Source organism: Penicillium oxalicum, chromosome I (assembly GCF_001723175.1).
Source record: "Penicillium oxalicum strain HP7-1 chromosome I, whole genome shotgun sequence".
Lineage (NCBI taxonomy): Eukaryota > Fungi > Ascomycota > Eurotiomycetes > Eurotiales > Aspergillaceae > Penicillium > Penicillium oxalicum.
The window spans coordinates 5,428,542-5,447,162 of record NC_064650.1 but is presented as its reverse complement, the minus strand read 5'-3'; the positions used below and the strand labels follow the sequence as shown (position 1 = coordinate 5,447,162).

General features: G+C 51.5%; 6 protein-coding genes across 6 annotated transcripts; 3 read left to right on the top strand and 3 right to left on the bottom strand.

The window, feature by feature from the left end:
* Positions 1-387: 387 nt before the first annotated feature.
* POX_a01800 (uncharacterized protein) lies at positions 388-1,928 on the bottom strand (the record flags this gene model as incomplete). Its single annotated transcript, XM_050110724.1, has 5 exons — positions 388-508; positions 571-736; positions 799-1,090; positions 1,141-1,345; positions 1,543-1,928. The coding sequence occupies 5 exons, from the start codon at positions 1,926-1,928 to the stop codon at positions 388-390; spliced, it is 1,170 nt and encodes a 389-aa protein (XP_049974492.1).
* A 3,269-nt stretch (positions 1,929-5,197) lies between these two features.
* On the top strand, positions 5,198-8,399 carry POX_a01799 (uncharacterized protein; the record flags this gene model as incomplete). Its single annotated transcript, XM_050110723.1, has 3 exons — positions 5,198-5,494; positions 5,552-8,218; positions 8,274-8,399. The coding sequence occupies 3 exons, from the start codon at positions 5,198-5,200 to the stop codon at positions 8,397-8,399; spliced, it is 3,090 nt and encodes a 1,029-aa protein (XP_049974491.1).
* Positions 8,400-9,306: 907 nt separating this feature from the next.
* On the bottom strand, positions 9,307-10,354 carry POX_a01798 (putative GTP-binding protein EngB; the record flags this gene model as incomplete). Its single annotated transcript, XM_050110722.1, has 2 exons — positions 9,307-9,712; positions 9,801-10,354. 2 exons carry the CDS (start codon positions 10,352-10,354, stop codon positions 9,307-9,309), a joined length of 960 nt encoding a protein of 319 aa, XP_049974490.1.
* A 254-nt stretch (positions 10,355-10,608) lies between these two features.
* On the top strand, positions 10,609-11,237 carry POX_a01797 (AP-3 complex subunit sigma; the record flags this gene model as incomplete). Its single annotated transcript, XM_050110721.1, has 2 exons — positions 10,609-10,677; positions 10,755-11,237. The coding sequence occupies 2 exons, from the start codon at positions 10,609-10,611 to the stop codon at positions 11,235-11,237; spliced, it is 552 nt and encodes a 183-aa protein (XP_049974489.1).
* A 671-nt stretch (positions 11,238-11,908) lies between these two features.
* POX_a01796 (60S ribosomal protein L8-B) lies at positions 11,909-13,136 on the top strand (the record flags this gene model as incomplete). Its single annotated transcript, XM_050110720.1, has 4 exons — positions 11,909-11,911; positions 12,212-12,289; positions 12,360-12,869; positions 12,936-13,136. The coding sequence occupies 4 exons, from the start codon at positions 11,909-11,911 to the stop codon at positions 13,134-13,136; spliced, it is 792 nt and encodes a 263-aa protein (XP_049974488.1).
* Positions 13,137-15,039: 1,903 nt separating this feature from the next.
* On the bottom strand, positions 15,040-17,972 carry POX_a01795 (uncharacterized protein; the record flags this gene model as incomplete). The annotated part of the gene is made up of 4 exons (XM_050110719.1): positions 15,040-15,078; positions 15,152-17,561; positions 17,620-17,828; positions 17,913-17,972. The coding sequence occupies 4 exons, from the start codon at positions 17,970-17,972 to the stop codon at positions 15,040-15,042; spliced, it is 2,718 nt and encodes a 905-aa protein (XP_049974487.1).
* Between the last annotated feature and the right edge of the window lie 649 nt (positions 17,973-18,621).

The window sequence follows — 18,621 nt, the reverse complement described above, 5'->3', positions numbered from 1 at the left end:
CTGCCCGAATACCATGAGAAGAAAAGGATACATTGAGTGCACCCAGTTATCCAAATCTTTCCAGCGGGTTCTCCTCGATTGCAATGGATCATTATCATAGAATTCGCTCAGGTCAGCACTGCGATTGAAACAATATGAGATCATAGCAAGAGGCTCATCTAGCTTAGCTCCAATTATGAAGATAACTGTTAACATCTAGTGTAGCTGCGAATGATGAATAGTAAGAGGAACAGAACAAAACAACCCCATTCCTTAAAGTAGGGATCTTGCACTGGCCTACCTAACCTTTCTTAGGCCATATACGCTGAGCTGAAGGCATATTCTGTATGCAGATCCATCCACTTTTTTCCCCACAGATATCGTTCGGCTTGTGTGCAAATTGCGGGCTCAAATCACCCCATCCTGACAAGCTGTCTCTTTGTCTCGAGTTTTCAGTAAGGAAGAAAGTACATCACCGGTAGAAGAATTGGATCTTGGTGGCACGAAGCGGGTGAAGTTGAGTCCAGCCCTAATCACTAAGATTAGCCAATACTCATTGTATAGTCAGGGAGAAGAACATTTTGAGCGTACGTGTAAAATCCTGTATCAGCGAAGCCGCAGTCCAGAGTTTCCCGTCTCCAATCATGAGATTTCCAATTGCAGATGGGTTGGTCTGACCAGCTGTGGAGGCCATACTCAATGCAGCGCCGAGGGACCGATTTCTCGAGGAAACAGTGGAGAACAAGTTTGCGATTCTCTTTGCCAGAGTATCAACGAAGCAAGATCCCTCAATTTTTTCATTTACTTTGGGTCACATACCTGATGGGCTGCCCAGTCGAGAGGTCATCACTGTCAACCTACGGACCATGCCACTGATATCTTCTCCGACCATGGTCAGCATATCTTTTAAATTTTTGGGAACTAATGGCTCCATGGTTTCGGAGCGGCCATCCAAAGGAGGGCACTGCAAACGTGACGAGGCATTCCTGCTTGAGCCAACTGAGATGCAATATGTCTCATGGATCGTCAGTCGATTTTCCAGACTCTCACACACCCAGAGTTGAAGACCGATGAGCTGGCGCTTGGTCAAGTGACTCATAATATCGCCCTCCTTTTATGAACGTTAGCTTATTCAATAAATAAACAGATTGCAGCTCTCACCAGACAATCCAGAAGGTCGTCAGTCTGCTGGTCCACGTTTCGCTTCAGAACCATGGCCCGGCCGTCGCGTAGCTGAAAAGGGAAAACCTTTTTCACGTTGATCTGTTGGCTTCTACGCATAAAATGCTCTTCGTAGCAGAATCCGTTTCCGTCCGAGCATGTCGGCAAATCTCGAGACTCAAATGATGTCAACGGCAAGATCTCCCTGCGCATTCGCAGTCAGTTCAAGCGGAATATTTGGCAGGCCATGATGCTCGAGTCAAAACGGCACAGAACCTGAGATAAAATATAGTCGCAATCTGTATAAATCTTCTCATTACCACCAATACCCTCAGGCATTCGATAAAGCAGGGGTTTTGATAGATACCATTGAATGAATCACAACCTTCATCAGCTCGATACTGTTCCTCTGCATTATAGGCTTCAATTCTTGCTTGTAGCTTCGCGAGATCGGAAGAAGATCGGCTCACCACTTCGGGATAATTGAAAACGTTCACGGGGATCGGTTTGTTATTGTGGGTAGACAGCGGCGCGTCATTCTGGAAAGAGTCAAGGGCCTGCTCCTGGTATCGCTTCAAGAGACTTTTGCGTCTGCTTGCGGACTCTTTTTTGCTGATTCTCGAGGAGATTTGTCCACTGTTGATCGATGCGTCTTTCTTGACAGCCACCTGCAAGCAAGTTCTCTTGGGTGGAACTTTCAACGTGACTTTGAGCACTTTGGAAGGCTTGCGTTCTTCGGATTCCGCCGATGGCGGAGGAGGGCATTTGAGAATCAAGCGAGGTACCATCGTTGCAGTAAGCTACGATTTCGTCCTTGCCCCCTATGGCAATACTGATAGTGAATTTGTGTCAGAAGAGCAAAAGGCCCGTCTAATCACGCGAGACAAAGCCAATTTCAGATGGAACGGTCTATCGAGTCCAGGTTCCGGGCACCTGACGAGACACCACGTGCCGGTTTGAAGACAAGCATGTCCAAATTTATCTTGATTTGCACCCACATCAAGGCCGCCTGAGTAATCTCAGCGCTGCTTGGCACAGAGAGCTTCTCTTTCCTAGTCTTTTGCCTATTCAATTGCTGTAATCTCAAGTTCAAAGTCAGGTCTAGGTAGTTAGTTGCACCTGCGGGTGTCCAGATGGAGGACTTTCAATTCTATTTGTGAATGTCAGATGATTTGGACGCCGCCGAGACACGAAGGGCTGGCCTCCAGCACATTTATCAATATTTTCTGGCCGCAGACCGCCCATGCTCATCAATACAAGGAGATTATGCAGCGTGGCTTCGATGAAGGGACTATGTGCGACCCTCGCCAGGTCGCTATCTCGGGTTCCAGTGCAGCAAAGCCCATTACCCGGCTAGATGATCGACGTTTCATCCATCCAGACATTTGAAGTCCCGTCGTATCGAGATTCCGGGCATATCGCGTAAAAGTCCCTGCCAGGTACTTGATGATTGGAAGTAGGTGCCAAGCAGTCATGTAAGAGCTTTTCTCATTATTCGCTGTGGACAATCCGTGGGACAGATTTCAGATCTTTGTGGAATTGAGGAGACTATTGAATATAGACATTTAATAGAGACTTTCGGCCTTTTCCACAAGCGACATTCTTCCAGCGTCTGTCCAGCCTGTCCTGCAGACACTCATATGACCATCCTCGGCCTTAAGGGGGCTCGGGCCCAGGCAGGTCATTGAAGTCTTGAATTGAAAGTGAAATTTCCTTGAATGTGATAGGTACGTTTCAACTTCCACATATCCGAGGCCATGTTTTCTCAAGTAGTCACGTATTCGGTTTACAGAGTGAGTGACATGCGTGGATAGGATGTCTTCTGGAGGGAAATCGTGTGGTCAATAAACAGGGTACCTGCAGGTGACGTGGAAGTAGAATGTTCCATCTCTGAGGCGACTTCAGTAAGTGGGGAGAGACTGCCCGGAATTGGAAGCCCAGGGTGGGGTCTTGACTGTAAGCCCAGTAGTAGTGACAGGAAATCTGAGCCCTGATGTTCGCCTGTTAAGGGAGATTCCAGACGAACTTGGTTGGACTAGTATTATTACTATGCTGGTTGACTCCGCATGTACCAGCCCCCCTTCCTTCAGGAAATTGATGTATTACATGGGTCTGTCGTATGGGGACCTACATCATGGCACCCTGCTTCCAGCCGGTAAAACCTTGTAGTTATCTGTCACCTTGCTGATAGGAAATTTTGTTGACCAATATGTGTCTCTGACGCGGGGGAACGTGATGTGTTTTCTTTTTTGTTGAGCTTCAGAAATAATGTACGTAGCATGTCAGCGGGAGTTCCGACGCTTGAAATCGGTTTGGAGAAGATTGTCAACGTGGTCTGACTTCTCATCCACAGCCCAGGCATTCACCAATTCTGGCATGGTGGCCAGAGCATGAGAATGCAGGGACTTTGTGCATTATAGCTAGGAGTAGGATGTGGCCGCCCTGAGAAGAGCGTTGAGATCTGCGACTAAGCTTGGTTCTTGAGACTGCACCTGACAGTACCACAAATTGTTTAGTAGTGGAGAACCAGGTCACAGCCCCCTGGATAGAATTGTGAAAAAGGCAAACAAGTTACAAGGCAAGTGTGTGTTTACCCTCTCAGGAAGGGGCGAACTACCGCACAGGTAGCCCTCTGTGTCTCGAAGTGAGGAGCAGACTGAAGATCGATGAGTCCACCAAGAGCAAGCCAGTAGACAACTGATGGGCCCCACATACACGTGATCTGGCGGTGGCGAGCGTCTGGACCGTAGCCGTTGCGGCTGGAGTGCTCTCCACTTCGCCCAAACAGCTTGTTCAGTAAACAGGTTTAGAGTCTTGAACTGGATGTGTGACAAGTGGTTACTCTCTACGGTGGGAATCCACTCTCCTGCCTGAATCAACATATCAGTGACAGTGACATCTGGAGGGGGCGGTTGCTGCCACTACTAATCATAAGAGGACTCTGTGACCTCTTTGTACTAAGTTCTAAAATATCACTTATCGAAGCAGTCTTTCATCGAGGGGGTCCGAACAAATGCGACAGGAAAGAGGCGTTAAAGTGTACTAGGACAAACGGCTCTGTCGGAAACTTTGAGCCCATGCGTGCATGGCCTTCAGTGACAGGAGCGAGGTATTAGTGGCCCTGGGATGCGATAGTCAAACCATAAGGGTGACTGAAGTCTTTCTTCCTGGATGGTGACTGAACGAGACTCACGTATCAGATCGAAAGTATCAGATATTAAAATCAATTTTGGCTTCACAGTGGCGGCAGTTAAGAAAATCTGGATGTGGAACAAGTAATCACAAACGATAGAAGCCGATGATCATGGAAATCAAACATGCCGAACATCAAACTTGATGTCCACCGTCATTAGGACGCGCCTCAATAATGATGAACCATCTCAAAGAACAGAAGACACGCTAGATGACGTCCAGGCTCGAGAGACCTTTGGATGGCAACGCCAAGCAACCAACCCGTCCTAACCACAATTGGGAGTTGTAGGTCGTGGGTCATGACTGGCAACTGCGTAAGGCGAGAGACTCCCGTCGGAGGGCACTAACTGAGTAAGGTAACTAAGTGGACGAAGGTGGGAATTGTTGTTCTCCGCCTTCCCCCCTCTCAAACTCAGCCTGGCCCTCGTCAGCCGCCACTCTCTCTTCCCCTTCGAATTTCTTCCTTGCTTCTCTTCTCCACCCCCATCACCTCCCATCATCTGGTTTCGGTCATGGCTTAACTGTCTTTCTCTTATCACGAATGCTGGAACTAGTCTTTGGGTTTTCTCTCACGGGCTGATGCGCTGTCGTCTCTAAACTGCCCGCTCCCAAATTCCATCCCCCCGAGGTGGCACTAGGCCACTCGGCCACTCGAACTCCCAAACTCCCAAACGGGGAATCTCCAACGACTCCTCGACCACAACCTCATCCTCCCCAAGAAGTCGCCTCGTGGCACACTCTCCCTGCCTTTTCTCTCGTTCAGAACCAATAAACCCACCATCGCCTCCGTGAACCCTCGTCAAAGGAGACGCCTATGTTAGGCTCAACCGTGAACCCTGCCTAGTCCACTTCCAACCCCTTCGAGATGGATGAACAAAGCCACGAGAATGCTGGGCAAGAACCCTGTGCAGACGGTTCCCTGGGGCAATTTTCCTTCGCACCGGCAACTCGGACTACGGTAGTCACCACGACTACAACCACAACCACCTCCTTCCCACCACTTGTTATAAAACCTCCACGCGCAACAAAGGACTTGGACCCCCGGCTTTATCCTCTGGCCTTGTTGCCCACTCCACGCAATCTGAAAAATGCTCGGTTCAAGATTGGAGACCAGTCCATCGTTTTCAAGGAACCGACTGATGCCAAAGCGGCTCTTATTGAAGTATGTCTGTCTGCGTGCAATCCTCAGCCCATACAGCAGCACTCACACTTTTTCCAGTTGAATGAACAAAACGATGCACTCAAATCCTCCAACGGCTTAATCCGTTCTGTCAATTCCTTTGCTTCCGAGGACGACAACGTGACCCGACGTCTAGCAGCTCCACTACCGGCACGTCGAATCAATCAACCAACCCCTCATCATCCTCAGCCGCAGCGGCCCGTCTCTCCGGTCTCGATATCTGAGCCTCGCCCGGTCATCCTGCCCCGGACCCGCCGAGTACCATCCGAGCCGGTCGCACGACGGACCCGTCCTCAGCCATCGTCTTTGACTCATCTATCTGCTGCTGGATTGGTCACGCCTGGAATTGAACACAATATTAGTAGCTTGGGGGAAGGCCAGGGCGTGAAGCAGCGGGCACTCAGTGCAAATCACTCTCGCAGGGAAACACTGTTGCGGTCGCCTCTCTCCGCGGAGATTGCACATGCTGACCCGGACAATCAAAAGCTTGACGGGGAGATTCCCCAGTCCTTCGCGTCGCAGAGCGGCAGGCTAGATCCCAGCGCGGGGGTCACGTCTAATCCAAGCTCCTTCGACCAGAACGCCTCCTTTGGATCCAGCGAAAACTCATGTCAGCGGGGACCGGAGCTAACCACCCAGCTGTCCGCCATTGAGAATGCCATGGCGCAAGACATGTGCTTACCCAGTCCTAGCTTGTCCCCGGTCGCCGCCATGAATGCTCTGCACGGCGAGTCTTCCTACGACTGCGAAGGGAACGACATTGACACGGATTCCAGTGTAGATCAAGGCGTTTCACGCTACTCAAAGGCTCTTCGTCTGCTCGATTCCGACGCTTCTCGAATCCAAAGTCTTGCTGCACCCCGGATGACAACCCCAGGACCTTCTCTGATGGATATGCCCAAAGTCCTCGAGTTCTTTGATTCTGTCCCGGACGAGCTCAAAAGCTACATGATGTACCAATTCCTGCGACGATGCCCCAAGCCGACCCTGCACTTTGTCGCTGATGTTGTGAACCCGACCCTGAAGTGTGACTTCTTGACCATGCTTCCACTCGAGCTCAGTTTGAACATCGTCAAATACTTTGATGTGCAAACAATGTGTCGCGCCGCCCAAGTGTCCAAGAAATGGCGCCACATAGTGAGCTCGGATGAGAAGACATGGAAGGAACTCTTCGATCGCGAAGGGTATGTCTTGTCGACGGGTGAGCTGGAGCGAGCCATCCGAGAAGGTTGGGGTTGGCAATGCAGCAACACGGATAACTTTGAGCGGGATCTCAGCAAGTCGGTTGTTCCCTGGCCGGAAAGAGAAGGGTCCCCCGTCGCTTCTTCCTCGCAGTCGCTCGAGCGAATGACCGGACCCTCATCCACTCCGATGAGACGACCGAAGCGCAAGGCTAACACTCGTACGCCGAGTCGAAAATTCGCGAAGCGGAAAATTTCTTCCAGCGGAACTGATCAATTCGAGCCGAACTGGAAGAGAGGCATTGCTGCATCGGAAGCACCCTACGCCGCTGCCAGTGCTGCCGCTGCCGCCGTGTCCTATCCCGATGTGGGCCTTCCTTCGCTTCGAGGGTTGTACCTATACAAGGCCCTCTACCGTCGGCATCACGCCATTCTTCAAGGGTGGATGAAGCCTGATGTGAAACCTCAACATATTGCTTTCCGTGCCCATGACCGTCACGTCGTCACTTGCTTGCAATTTGATACAGACAAGATTTTAACCGGAAGTGACGACACGAACATAAATGTGTACGACACCAAGACTGGAGCTTTGAAGGCGACCTTGGAAGGTCATGAAGGAGGGGTCTGGGCACTTGAATACCATGGCAACACGCTGGTTTCCGGGTCGACAGATCGATCTGTCCGCGTATGGGACATTGAGCGTGCCAGGTGCACTCAGGTCTTTAATGGACATACATCGACCGTGCGCTGCCTGCAGATTATCCTTCCAACCGAGGTTGGGACAGACGCACAAGGCCGCGCCGAGATCATGCCCAAAGTTCCCCTAATTATCACCGGATCGCGCGACTCGAATCTCCGTGTGTGGAAGCTCCCCATGCCCGGCGATCGGGAATACTTCCCGAGTGGTCCCATGGCGGACGACACTGATTGCCCCTACTTTGTCCGCACGCTCTCTGGCCACGCTCACTCCGTCCGTGCGATTGCCGCACATGGCGACACCCTCGTGAGTGGCAGTTACGACTGTACAGTCAGAGTGTGGAAAATCTCTACAGGCCAGGTCCTTCACACCCTTCAAGGCCATTCTTTGAAGGTCTACAGCGTCGTTCTCGACCACAAGCGCAATCGATGCATCAGTGGCGCGATGGATCACATGGTCAAGGTCTGGTCACTGGATGACGGATCACTATTGTACAATCTGGAAGGTCACAACTCCTTGGTGGGTTTGCTTTCACTACAGAACGACTTCCTGGTGTCCGCTGCTGCGGATTCTACACTCCGGATTTGGGATCCTGAGCATGGTCACTGCAGGAGCAAGCTGAGCGCACACACCGGTGCAATCACTTGCTTCCAGCATGATGGCTACAAGGTCATTTCCGGATCAGACCGAACTTTGAAGATGTGGGATGTGAGTACCGGTGCTTGTGTCCGAGATCTTCTTACCGACTTGAGCGGCGTCTGGCAAGTGAAGTTCAACGATCGGCGCTGTGTTGCTGCCGTGCAGCGTGACAACTTGACTTACATTGAGGTAAGCCATTCCTTTGAATCCATTTACTCGAACCCCCAGCTCATTCAAATATCAGGTGCTTGACTTTGGTGCGGCTCGGGATGGTGTACCCGAGGCCAAGCTCGGCAAGCGAATTGTAGTCAATCGTCGGGGACGAGAGATCGCCACCGGTAATGTTGGATCGGATTCGGACTCGGACTAAATGTCCCAAGAAAGAGTCTTTTCTTCTGCCGTCTGGACGGCTGACCAGGTCGCATGCTTTTCCCTTGTCTTTTCCCCAACCCCCCGCTCCCTTTTCTTCCCTCTGTCTTTTTGCGCTTTTGCTCTATTCTAGTTTCTCGGCGTGTCCCATGATATTCACTACCTTCACCCTTATGCACGATACCCTATCCCTCCGTTTCTTGACTTCTCCTATTTTCAAATGTTGTCTCTGCATAGCGTGATTGGCGTCTGCGGCTTCTCAGCATTATGATGGCAAATGGGCGTTTGGTTCTTCCCAGCTTGATTTTCCATCGTCATCACCCAGCACTCGCTCACTTTGCGTGATCGGCCACTTCCCGTGCTGGATTGGTCAACTGTCTTTCACATTCAAGCGTCTTGTTCACCAAATTTGTGCCTGTTCGTCCTATCTTTGCTCACTGTGTCTCTTGTTTTCCGTCTGGTTTTTGAATCGAACTATCATGCTTAAACTCCATTTCAACCCTTTCTCCCTTGACTTGATTTCGGGAAATGGGCACAACATATCTACTACCGATCTTTGCATCTCTTATCCCTAGCTTCAGGCCTCAAGTAGGTAATGATAGATTCAATTCGACAATTATTTATCAGTATTCGCCTGTTGTGAGGAAGCGCCGAGACACCATGACATTAATGCTGATGAACTAGATCCCGCTGTGATTCATTAAAAACTTCCACGAACCCTAGGAAGAGCACGATACTAGATGCCTTATTTATTCCGTTGGCGCAGGACGAGGTCGTCTGGGCCAATACTCTCAGGAAGTTTGCGCGCGCGAAAGAGTGAATGGAGATGTCTCTCGGCCCCGGCCAACCTCTGGCACGCTCACGATTGCGTATTCACTGATTCTCCCGCAGGACGTCGCTCGGAAACTTCATGTGTGCTTGTCGGACGTGGGCACAGCGCCCTCCAAGCTTCCATCAATGCCTGCTGCTGAGAGAATGGCCCAGCGGACTGCGTCAACCCCGAGGACCCGACCAGGTCCAACCGGCGTGTCTGCGCTACACGTCAAGATCTCTCCCAGTGCACCCGGTCCATCCGATGCACTCGGATCTGGCTGCACGAGGGGTCTTAAGGTACGAAGGACATCCTGCAGTCGCTGGATTCCTATTGCAGAGGCACCCGTCTTCATTTGCTTCTTCCCTTTAGCGAGGATCTTATCCACCTTCGAAAGCACCACTTGGTGTGGAATTGCATATCGCCTGAAGAGGCCCAATATGTCCGCATCATTTTGTTTGATGCCGTGTTCGCTGTCAATGAGGATAAAGGCTCGACGGAGTCTGGGTCATGCACCGATCAGTCAGATTGATACGTTCTTTTTTTTCAAGAATGCCAGCAGGCCCAGTGCGGCGTAGAATTTAGACTCACTGTTTTCGCCCCTGAAGATATTTCATGATTTCCATCCCCCACTCCGCACGACTGGCCTTGCCATAGCCAGGCATGTCCAGTAAGACAACTTTATGCTCACCACCTTTGGTACCTCCGATCCCAAAAGCGTTCATCTCACGCGTACGACCGGGTTTGGAAGATGTCCAGCATATTTCTTGACCCATGATCGCATTGAGAAGGGAGCTTTTACCGACGTTGGAGCGGCCGAGGAATGCGACTTCGGGCTCGACGGAAGAGAGCGGCGTGGTACGGAACTTGCTGGCCGACCATAGTTTTGTCGGTGAGTGGCGTGAAGGTATGAATATCTTGTTCGCGAATGCGAGTTGGGAAGCTGTCGGGGGTTGGGTATCCCAGTAGTAACACAGATCGGATGGGGTGAGTTCTTCGAGGGCGCGCTTGTTGGGGTTCGAGAGGCTTGGTGATGGGGGTGGTGTTTGTGGTGCTAACTGCGTAGCTGCCGTGGGTGTTTCGATTGTCACAGGTCGACCCACAGACCTGATCACTTTCAAAGGATGAGCAGCTCGTATCCTCATATTCCTGTTTTTGGGGCTGCGTGGTGAATCATGGATCATTTAGTCAAGAGCACTCGATCGCCATCTCTGGAAAATTGTCCGCACGGGCCCCCGGAGATGAGACCGAGGCTGTTCTTATCGGCGTGATCGATAAGAAACATCGCCGGGTCTGCTTAAGCTTCGGCGCGGAGTCAACCTCGCAATCTACCATATCTGCGCATTCCCGAACGTGATTACCTTCTGGCTCCGGAAAGGCCAGCATAAGTGGCTTCACCATGATCAACGCAGTTCTTGTCTTCAACAATAATGGCCAGCCCCGTCTGACCAAGTTCTACACCACCCTGGTATGTGTGCGCTACAGTCTGCCTCCGCGGTGATGACCTCGTCGTTCCCTACCGACTTAATTAACGCTTTCTCTCAGGATACACAAACACAGCAATCTCTCATCGCGCAAATATACCACCTGGTCGCTCAGCCCCCATCAAGTGCCTGCAACTTCCTCCCTCTCCCCCCGCTTCTGTCGCAAGGCGCAGCCAGCACAACCGGGCCCTCCGATGCGCCAACCCAAATCACATACCGAACCTACGCCACACTTTCCTTTATCATGATTTCGACCTCCACTGAATCTCCACTCGCCTTGATTGATTTGATACAAGTCTTTGTTGAAGCGTTAGATCGTATGTTCGAGAACGTTTGCGAGCTCGATCTCATCTTTGGGTATGAGACAATGCATGCGGTGCTGAGTGAAATGATCGTGGGTGGGTGGTTGTGGAGACAAATATATGAACGGATCGTTGCCGGCGTACGGAGTCAGGAAGGCACCGCTGGAAAGAAGAAGGCCATCCAAGCTGCGAGTTCCAGTCTGGGGCGTGGAGGTTTGCCAGGGTTGGGAGCCTGGCGATGATGTAGAAATCTTGGTTTTGCATGAACGGCGTTTTTCTAACATCCCATCGCGGACCAGTCTCCGGTGCTGGGTTTATTCAGTATGATCTTTGATGGTTCTAAATACATCTTCGTGGTGATTTCTAGGATGGCAGAATATCCCTGTATCTATTGCTTGTATTCTGAGCATTAATCGGTGAGCAGTACTCTTCCGTACATCTCCCGGGGGTGGAAGGTCCCAGTCATACTTCTGTTGGAAGCCTTGGCCACCAAGCTGTAAGTCGGAATTCGCCCAATCCACTGAAATGCTTACGGTGGCCTCCAGTAGACTTGGACTCAGAAACAGGATATGCGACACGAAGTTGCTCTCTATCATTAGACAAACGATCAATATTGTAATTGCCTAATTGGTAGAAAATTGCCAAAAGGCGGATATAAGGCGCAATTAAGATATTGAGGGTGTGGATCATGGGTACGCCATTGCAGCATTAGGCTCGCGGTCTCGATCCGGATGCATATCACGTGATTGTCACAGCGTCTGCCCATGCTCCATTCCCGTACCCTAAGCCCTAGTCACATGCCCGCGCTAGTGCGCCCCACGAGAAATTCAAAAGATTGTCTTTTGTCCAGCAAAGATTTGCTCTTCTCTCTATCGTCAACCGTCACCCAGCGCACCGATCTTCAGTCGACAAAATGGTAAGCACTTGAACATTTTGTTGTTCAGGCTTCGCCCATCGCAGCGATGCCGTAGAACAACTGTGTCGTTTTTTTCGCCATGCTTCCAATTCTTGATTGAATTGAAGCACAAATTCCATCGATTGCCCATAGCCTCGAAAGAGATATGGAACAATCTTGATGATGATCTGGCTGGAGTTGTTCCGTGCAGTGTGAGCGCCCTTGAAAAAGGCTGTCTCACCTGCGCGACGCTCCTTAGAGTTCAAAGAAGATGCAGCCCGTAAAGGACTAGATCGCTGATCTTCTTTTTCTCAATGATAGCCTCCCAAGTCCGGAAAGAAGACCGCCGCCATGCCCTACCCCCAGGGCAAGGCTGGCTCGTCCAAGAAGGCCGCTAAGGTTAGTACTTCTTTCCATCGGGAGCACATCACTTGGGGAGAGGTGGATGATACTAATTTGTTCGACACAGAACCCTCTCATCGAGAAGCGTTCCCGCAACTTCGGCATTGGCCAGGATGTTCAGCCCAAGCGCAACCTGTCCCGCTTCGTCAAGTGGCCCGAATATGTCCGCCTCCAGCGCCAGAAGAAGATTCTGAACATGCGTCTGAAGGTTCCCCCTTCAATCGCTCAGTTCCAGAACACCCTGGACCGCAACACCGCTGCCCAGACCTTCAAGCTCCTCGCCAAGTACCGCCCTGAGACCAAGGCCGAGAAGAAGGAGCGTCTCGTCCAGGAGGCTACCGCTGTCTCCGAGGGCAAGAAGAAGGAGGATGTCTCCAAGAAGCCCTACCACGTCAAGTACGGTCTCAACCACGTTGTTGGTCTCGTTGAGAACAAGAAGGCTTCCCTTGTCCTCATTGCCCACGACGTTGACCCCATTGAGTTGGTTGTCTTCCTCCCCGCCCTCTGCCGCAAGATGGGTGTCCCCTACGCCATCGTCAAGGGCAAGGCCCGTCTCGGTACCGTTGTCCACAAGAAGGTATGTATCTCATCAATCTTGATCAGCATGTTTCTTTTTTTCCAGAAACTAACTCATTTTCCTCAGACCTCTGCTGTTCTTGCTCTGACCGAGGTCCGCGCTGAGGACAAGGCTGAGTTCTCCAAGCTCCTCTCTGCCATCAAGGAGGGTTACACCGACAAGTACGAGGATGCCCGCCGTCACTGGGGTGGTGGTATCATGGGTGCCAAGGCCAACGCCCGCCAGGAGAAGAAGCGCAAGGCTGTTGAGTCCGCCATCAAGGTCTAAGTTCACCCTTTCCGGGATGACTTGGTTTTGTCTTGACGTGATCGGTTTTGCCAAAGTGCTCTTTGAAAAAGTCTTGGATGGGAAAACGGAAAGGCGTTTCCGGCTCCGGACGACCTCGACGGCCAAAAGTGTTTTCTTTTCTTTTAGCTAGAGATGGGTGGTGAAAGGAGCTCTTCGGCCCCTTTTTCGTGACAAAATTCCCATTCTGACCCACCCAAAAAGAAAACAACGAATTATTCTTACGACTTCCCTTTGGCATCAGGCTGTTGATATACTACCCTGTTATTGCCACTTTATTACCCCTTTCCTGCAGATACCCATGAATGCATTTCTCAACCTGTTCAAATCATGCCCTCCGTCGTGGGTTAGCCACGTCCATGGCTGATTGTAATCCCTGTTTAGAATGGCATTCATGTACTCTGCTTCTAGATTTCTAGGTTTCTCTCCTCGTCCCTGTATACTTTGAAGCACGCGTAACTTTTCGGAATACCTTACGTAATGCCATCTCATCCTGTCTTCCCCAGGTCGGACCTGGTCCTTTTGAGGTTCATCCTCTCGAAATTGAATCGTCACTTTTCATCGTCGTTTGTCCTTGACTGGTGCGACACCATGGAAGTGCACCTTATATTTTACCGGTCATGCTCAGGAAGTTTCATGTGGTAAATCGTGTCGCTCCATTCATTATAGAGCTAGCTTGGAAGGTCAGGCTACCAGAATCTTATGAGCCCGCCTACTCAGATCCATCCGGGCGTGTATATAAATTCAAGATTATCCATAGTAACCTTATCCCCTTACCCACCTACCTTGTAACCTCAAGTGCAGAGATAACCACGTTCTATCCAGACATAGTAGACAAACCGCATACGCAGAACTTATCCGGGCACTTGATCGCTATGTATTTCTGGAACCTCCTTTGTTGAAGCCCGTCCTTGGTTTTGAAATGAAAAAGTGGCTTTTTCAGCGGAGAAGAGCAGAACCAAGCCCTTGCTTACATAGGTATACCACATGGATATCTATCAGTTGCTACCTACTGGTTCCAATGGGAACAGAGCGAGCAGTCGACAAGTTTAAAATTAAGTAGGTACCGTATACCTAAGAAAGGTGTCGCTGCACGACATCAATATCCACTATCCAGTATATTGGTGGAATGGGTACGACAAATTAATTATCGATGTCTGGAGTACCTACATGTACCTATTTGACCATCTATGATGGAATCCTACCCGACCACCTACTGGATCTTGCTGGTTTAATAAAAACTTCAAATTTCTTACTATGTGCTCCGAGTCTAGCCAAATAATGGATAGGTGCAGTGCCTGGGCAATTTGACGAGAAATTGATGATAGACCCTTTACTATCCAGGACACATGCAGCTACCTATCTCCGTGCGACAAGATGTTCACCCTAGCAATTCAAAAGTCAGATTCCACACTGCCTAACACATAGATTTCCCTCCTAAAATTCGATAAAAGGAGCACACCGAGGCCGGTGAGATCTATAATACAGAAACACAGAATGAAACAATCGGGGAATAGAAGAGAAGTGGGCCTAAAAAAAACAAGATATGCCTGATGTGAGGCTGAAATGGAGACATGGAAAGACTCCCGTAACAGCTCGGCAGGAGAATCAAGTGAACCAATGAGAAAAGCAAAGCAATAGATGTGGGCTCAACAAAAAAAAACAACGGCCCAGCCTATCACGCCTCGTAGAATGGATATGTTCCCAAGGAAGCTCATGGGCCGTAAATGCATCAAAAAACCGAGCCTCCATGAGGCCTCGTGTGGCACAGAAGAAGATGGAAGAAGAAAGGAAAAAGGCCTGGCAAAGTAAAGAGCAGCAAGGTGAAATTCAGTGGAAAAGAAATGTCGAGGCATGGTCATGATGCGGTCGTCCAAGATGGTCATTAGCGTTGTGCGGGGGGTCGAGATAGCCCTTGTCGAGCCTGTGATATAAATTGTCAGTAACACGTCGGAGAGGAGAGCTGAAGTGAAAATTATCCACCAAAAGTCACGCACCTTCATTTGCTCGATTCTCGCCTTCAGTTGACTGGTCACTTCCGCAGCACGCTTCCAATTCTCCGCAGGTTCTACAGACCGGTGTGCAGATTCGTCGTCAGTAGCATGCGCTGAGCTTCGAGATGACCGCGTCGGGCTACCAAGGCCAGACAATCCGTACGTAGGGCTGAGCTTCCGGCGCCCAAGACCAAATCCACTACCCTCTCGGGGTCCAAGACCACCTGGAGACTCCAGACCGGTGTTTTCCTTCTCCTCGCTGGGAGTGGCAGACACGTAGCTTCGGGGACGACTGTTGTCGAAGCGAGATTGAAGATGCAGGCCCGAGCGGGCGGCATGTCCGTTGCTGACAGATTCTTGATAAATTGACGCAGAGTCGGATAGACCGAGACTGCCAGCCTCGGAGCCGGCATTGGGAGGACTAATGGCCGATGCACGGAGAGCGCGCGCCAGCTCACGCTTCAGCCGCTCGATCTCGCGTTGTTGTTTTTGCACATTCTGCTCAGCGGCCTCGGCATCACTGCGTGCGCGAACCAGTTGTGTTTCTTTGGCCTTGATGCTCAAGACATCTCTGGTGTGGTCTTCAATCAACTGCGCGTTCTGATTCTGGAGCTCGGTGATCTGGGAATTATATTTCGACCGCTCATTCTTCAGATCATCAATCGTACGCAAGAAACTCTCCTTCTCCGCTCGCAGCTCCTCCAGTTCGGCACGGTCCGCTGCCGACATAGCGTTCACTGCTGGGGCAGCAGGAACTGGAGCGGGCTCGACTGGCGCGGCCGGCTTGGCGATGGGACGACCAGCGAGGCCACGACCGAGGCCAAACTTGGGAGCCGCGGGTGGAGCTGGCGCTGCGTCTTCTGTCGGAGGAGTCGCAACTCGTCTCTGCGGCGAAGCCAGGCCGCCGGGACCGCCTAGCTTGCGCTGTAGCTTCATGCCCGCGCTGCTAGGGGGAGCCAGACCTGGTTTTCCAAGCTTGGAGGCAACTCCCCGAGGCGCTACCTTGGCTGGCGGCTCTTCCGCTGCCGGAGGAGCTGCAGCCGCTGGAGCCGGTCTCTTTGTCCCCAACGCAGGCTTCTTACCTGGAGCGACTTTTCGACCGGCAGGGGCAGCGGGCTTTGGAGGTGCAACGATCGGCTTTGGTCGGTCTTTGGCCTTGACCTCTGCCGTTTCAAAGTACTCTTTGATCTTCGTCTTCCGAATATCATCCAGACCTTCGAGATAGGGATTCATGGCCCTTTCGCCCATGATCTTCATCAGGGTACCGAGGATCTCCGCACCGCCGGATCGAAGGCCTTCTGTGGACTCGGTCATTGCTTTGGTCCCCGCATCAGCAATGGCCTTGATATCGGGCTTAGAAGGCACAACGCGAGTCGTGCGAAGGCATCGAATCAAGAACTTGAGGGTCTCCTGCTTAACCTGCGGGTTCTTGTGTTTGAGGAACTCGAGGATCTCCTCCAAGCATTCGGAAAGATCTGTCGACATGAATACCGCATCCAAAGCTTGGCCTAATGCGTCAGCCACGGACTGCTTCTTTTCCTTCAGGCGCTCTAGCATAGGCGCCATAATGATCGATCGGTACTTGAGGAATCCGTTGCGAAGACCCTTGGCCAAGAGATCAACGCAATTCGCGGCGACAGTGACGACTGCGATGTTGGCGTCTTTCATGCATTTGGCAAGGGCCCTCACAATCTCGTCAAAGGGTCCATCTCTGATTCGTGGGACATTCACCGCGGTGTACAAAGCGTCCAAGGCTTCTTTGCGGTCTTTCCACTTGGAGGAAGCAAGCTGGTCGTGAAGATCTTTGGGAATTTTGGGCATCACATCCACAGGTTCGGCCAGATCAAAGACGTCCACCTCCTCTGCTTCCTCCTCCGCAAATTCTTCCCCACCCTGGTCATCTCCACCATCGCTGGCTGCCGGATTTGCGCTTGCAGCAGCCATGGCATCCTGTTGGGCTCGAGTAAATCGTTCCTGCTTGGGCGAGGGCTCCTGTTTGACATTCTCAAACAGTTTCTCCAAGTCTTGCTGCTGCACTGGCTTCAGGTCAGACCAGAAGAGAGGCTTGATTGCTTCGCGTAGCCATCGGTACAACTCGACTGTCAACCCTTGTGCCTCGGCTCGGACGTTCTTGTCGGCGTGACCGAACACCTTAGGAAGTGCTTTGAGTGTGGGCTTGGGATCTACAATCTTGCAGCCAAAGTTGTGGTATAGTATCGTCAAAGCGGCGAGAGCGCCGGCAATCGTCTTGGGTACTTTGTGGGATATAACGGGGAGAAGATCTTCAAGGACAGCATCGGCACTGTCCAGCTCAACACAAAGCAAAAGGGCTTCCTGGGCGCTAGCTTTGCCTGCTGGTCTGGCGCAGGGAAGGCCCTTTTCTGCGATTGGGCCGACGGTGTATGGACGACTCCTACAAGTCTGTGAGCGACAAGAACACGACAGTCAGTCAGAGGGTAGTCCGGCGGTACCTCGTGCAGGCCTGCACTCCACCGAATTTCAAGAAGGCGCAATAGGCACCCAATCCTTCCACCTGGGCCGCGACATTGGAGTCTGCCACGGCGCCTTTCCATATTCCGGGGTCCTGTAGAAATGGCGTGAATACGGGTGCAGACTCGTCGGGTGTCTTTTCGAATTGTGCCTTCGCATCTTCGTAACCTTCTTTTCGCACTTTCCAGTTCTTTCGATGGAAATTTAGTCAGTGACATCATCAAGCAGGCCAAAAACCGCGCTGCCACACGCAGAAATATGGGAGAGATCGCACCTTGTGAGCGAAGCGTTCTGGCAATGGTAGAGAGGAGAAATCCTCCTCGCCCTCAGCCATGATGTGCGATTAGTCGATTGGGAGGAAGAACGGAAGTTTGAACACTGTCTTCCAATGTCTTCCGATCAGTAAAGCTTCGCAGGCCCAACAAAGCGCCAGGGGGGTTTTCAAGAACATAAGGGAGGCTCCACGTGGGGAGGTAAGTCCATCCAAGGGCAGAGCGACGTGATCGTACCTGACGCTGGCTCGGTGCCCAAATCAACGGGGGGGGGGGGGTGCCGGATGAGGCCAGTCTGCGACCAGAGAAATTGATCGCCAACAAGCAAGAGTACAATGTGACATTCACAGCAGCCGAGATCACATGAAACGTAGGCTGCTGATGTAGAGCGAGAGAAGAGACGACTCTATGTCGTGGCGGAGTGATCTGCGCTGCCTTCGAACGCCTTCTGGAGAGGGATGGAATAAATAGCGGCGGACTGGCAATCAGAAAGTAAACAAGCGGGCTTGGCGGTGTCGAGTGTTGTTTTTGTTGTGACCCCGCGATCACCGTTGAACGTTTGCGATCCCGACCTGACAACCTTTCAAACGCAAAGTGCTTAGGCCCGACCAAGTCTCCAATCCAAGTGGACATTTTGGACCGAGGCGCTGGACAATTCTCTACATTTCATAGTCACGGGCGACCAGGAGACCCGCCAGCACAACCCCCTCT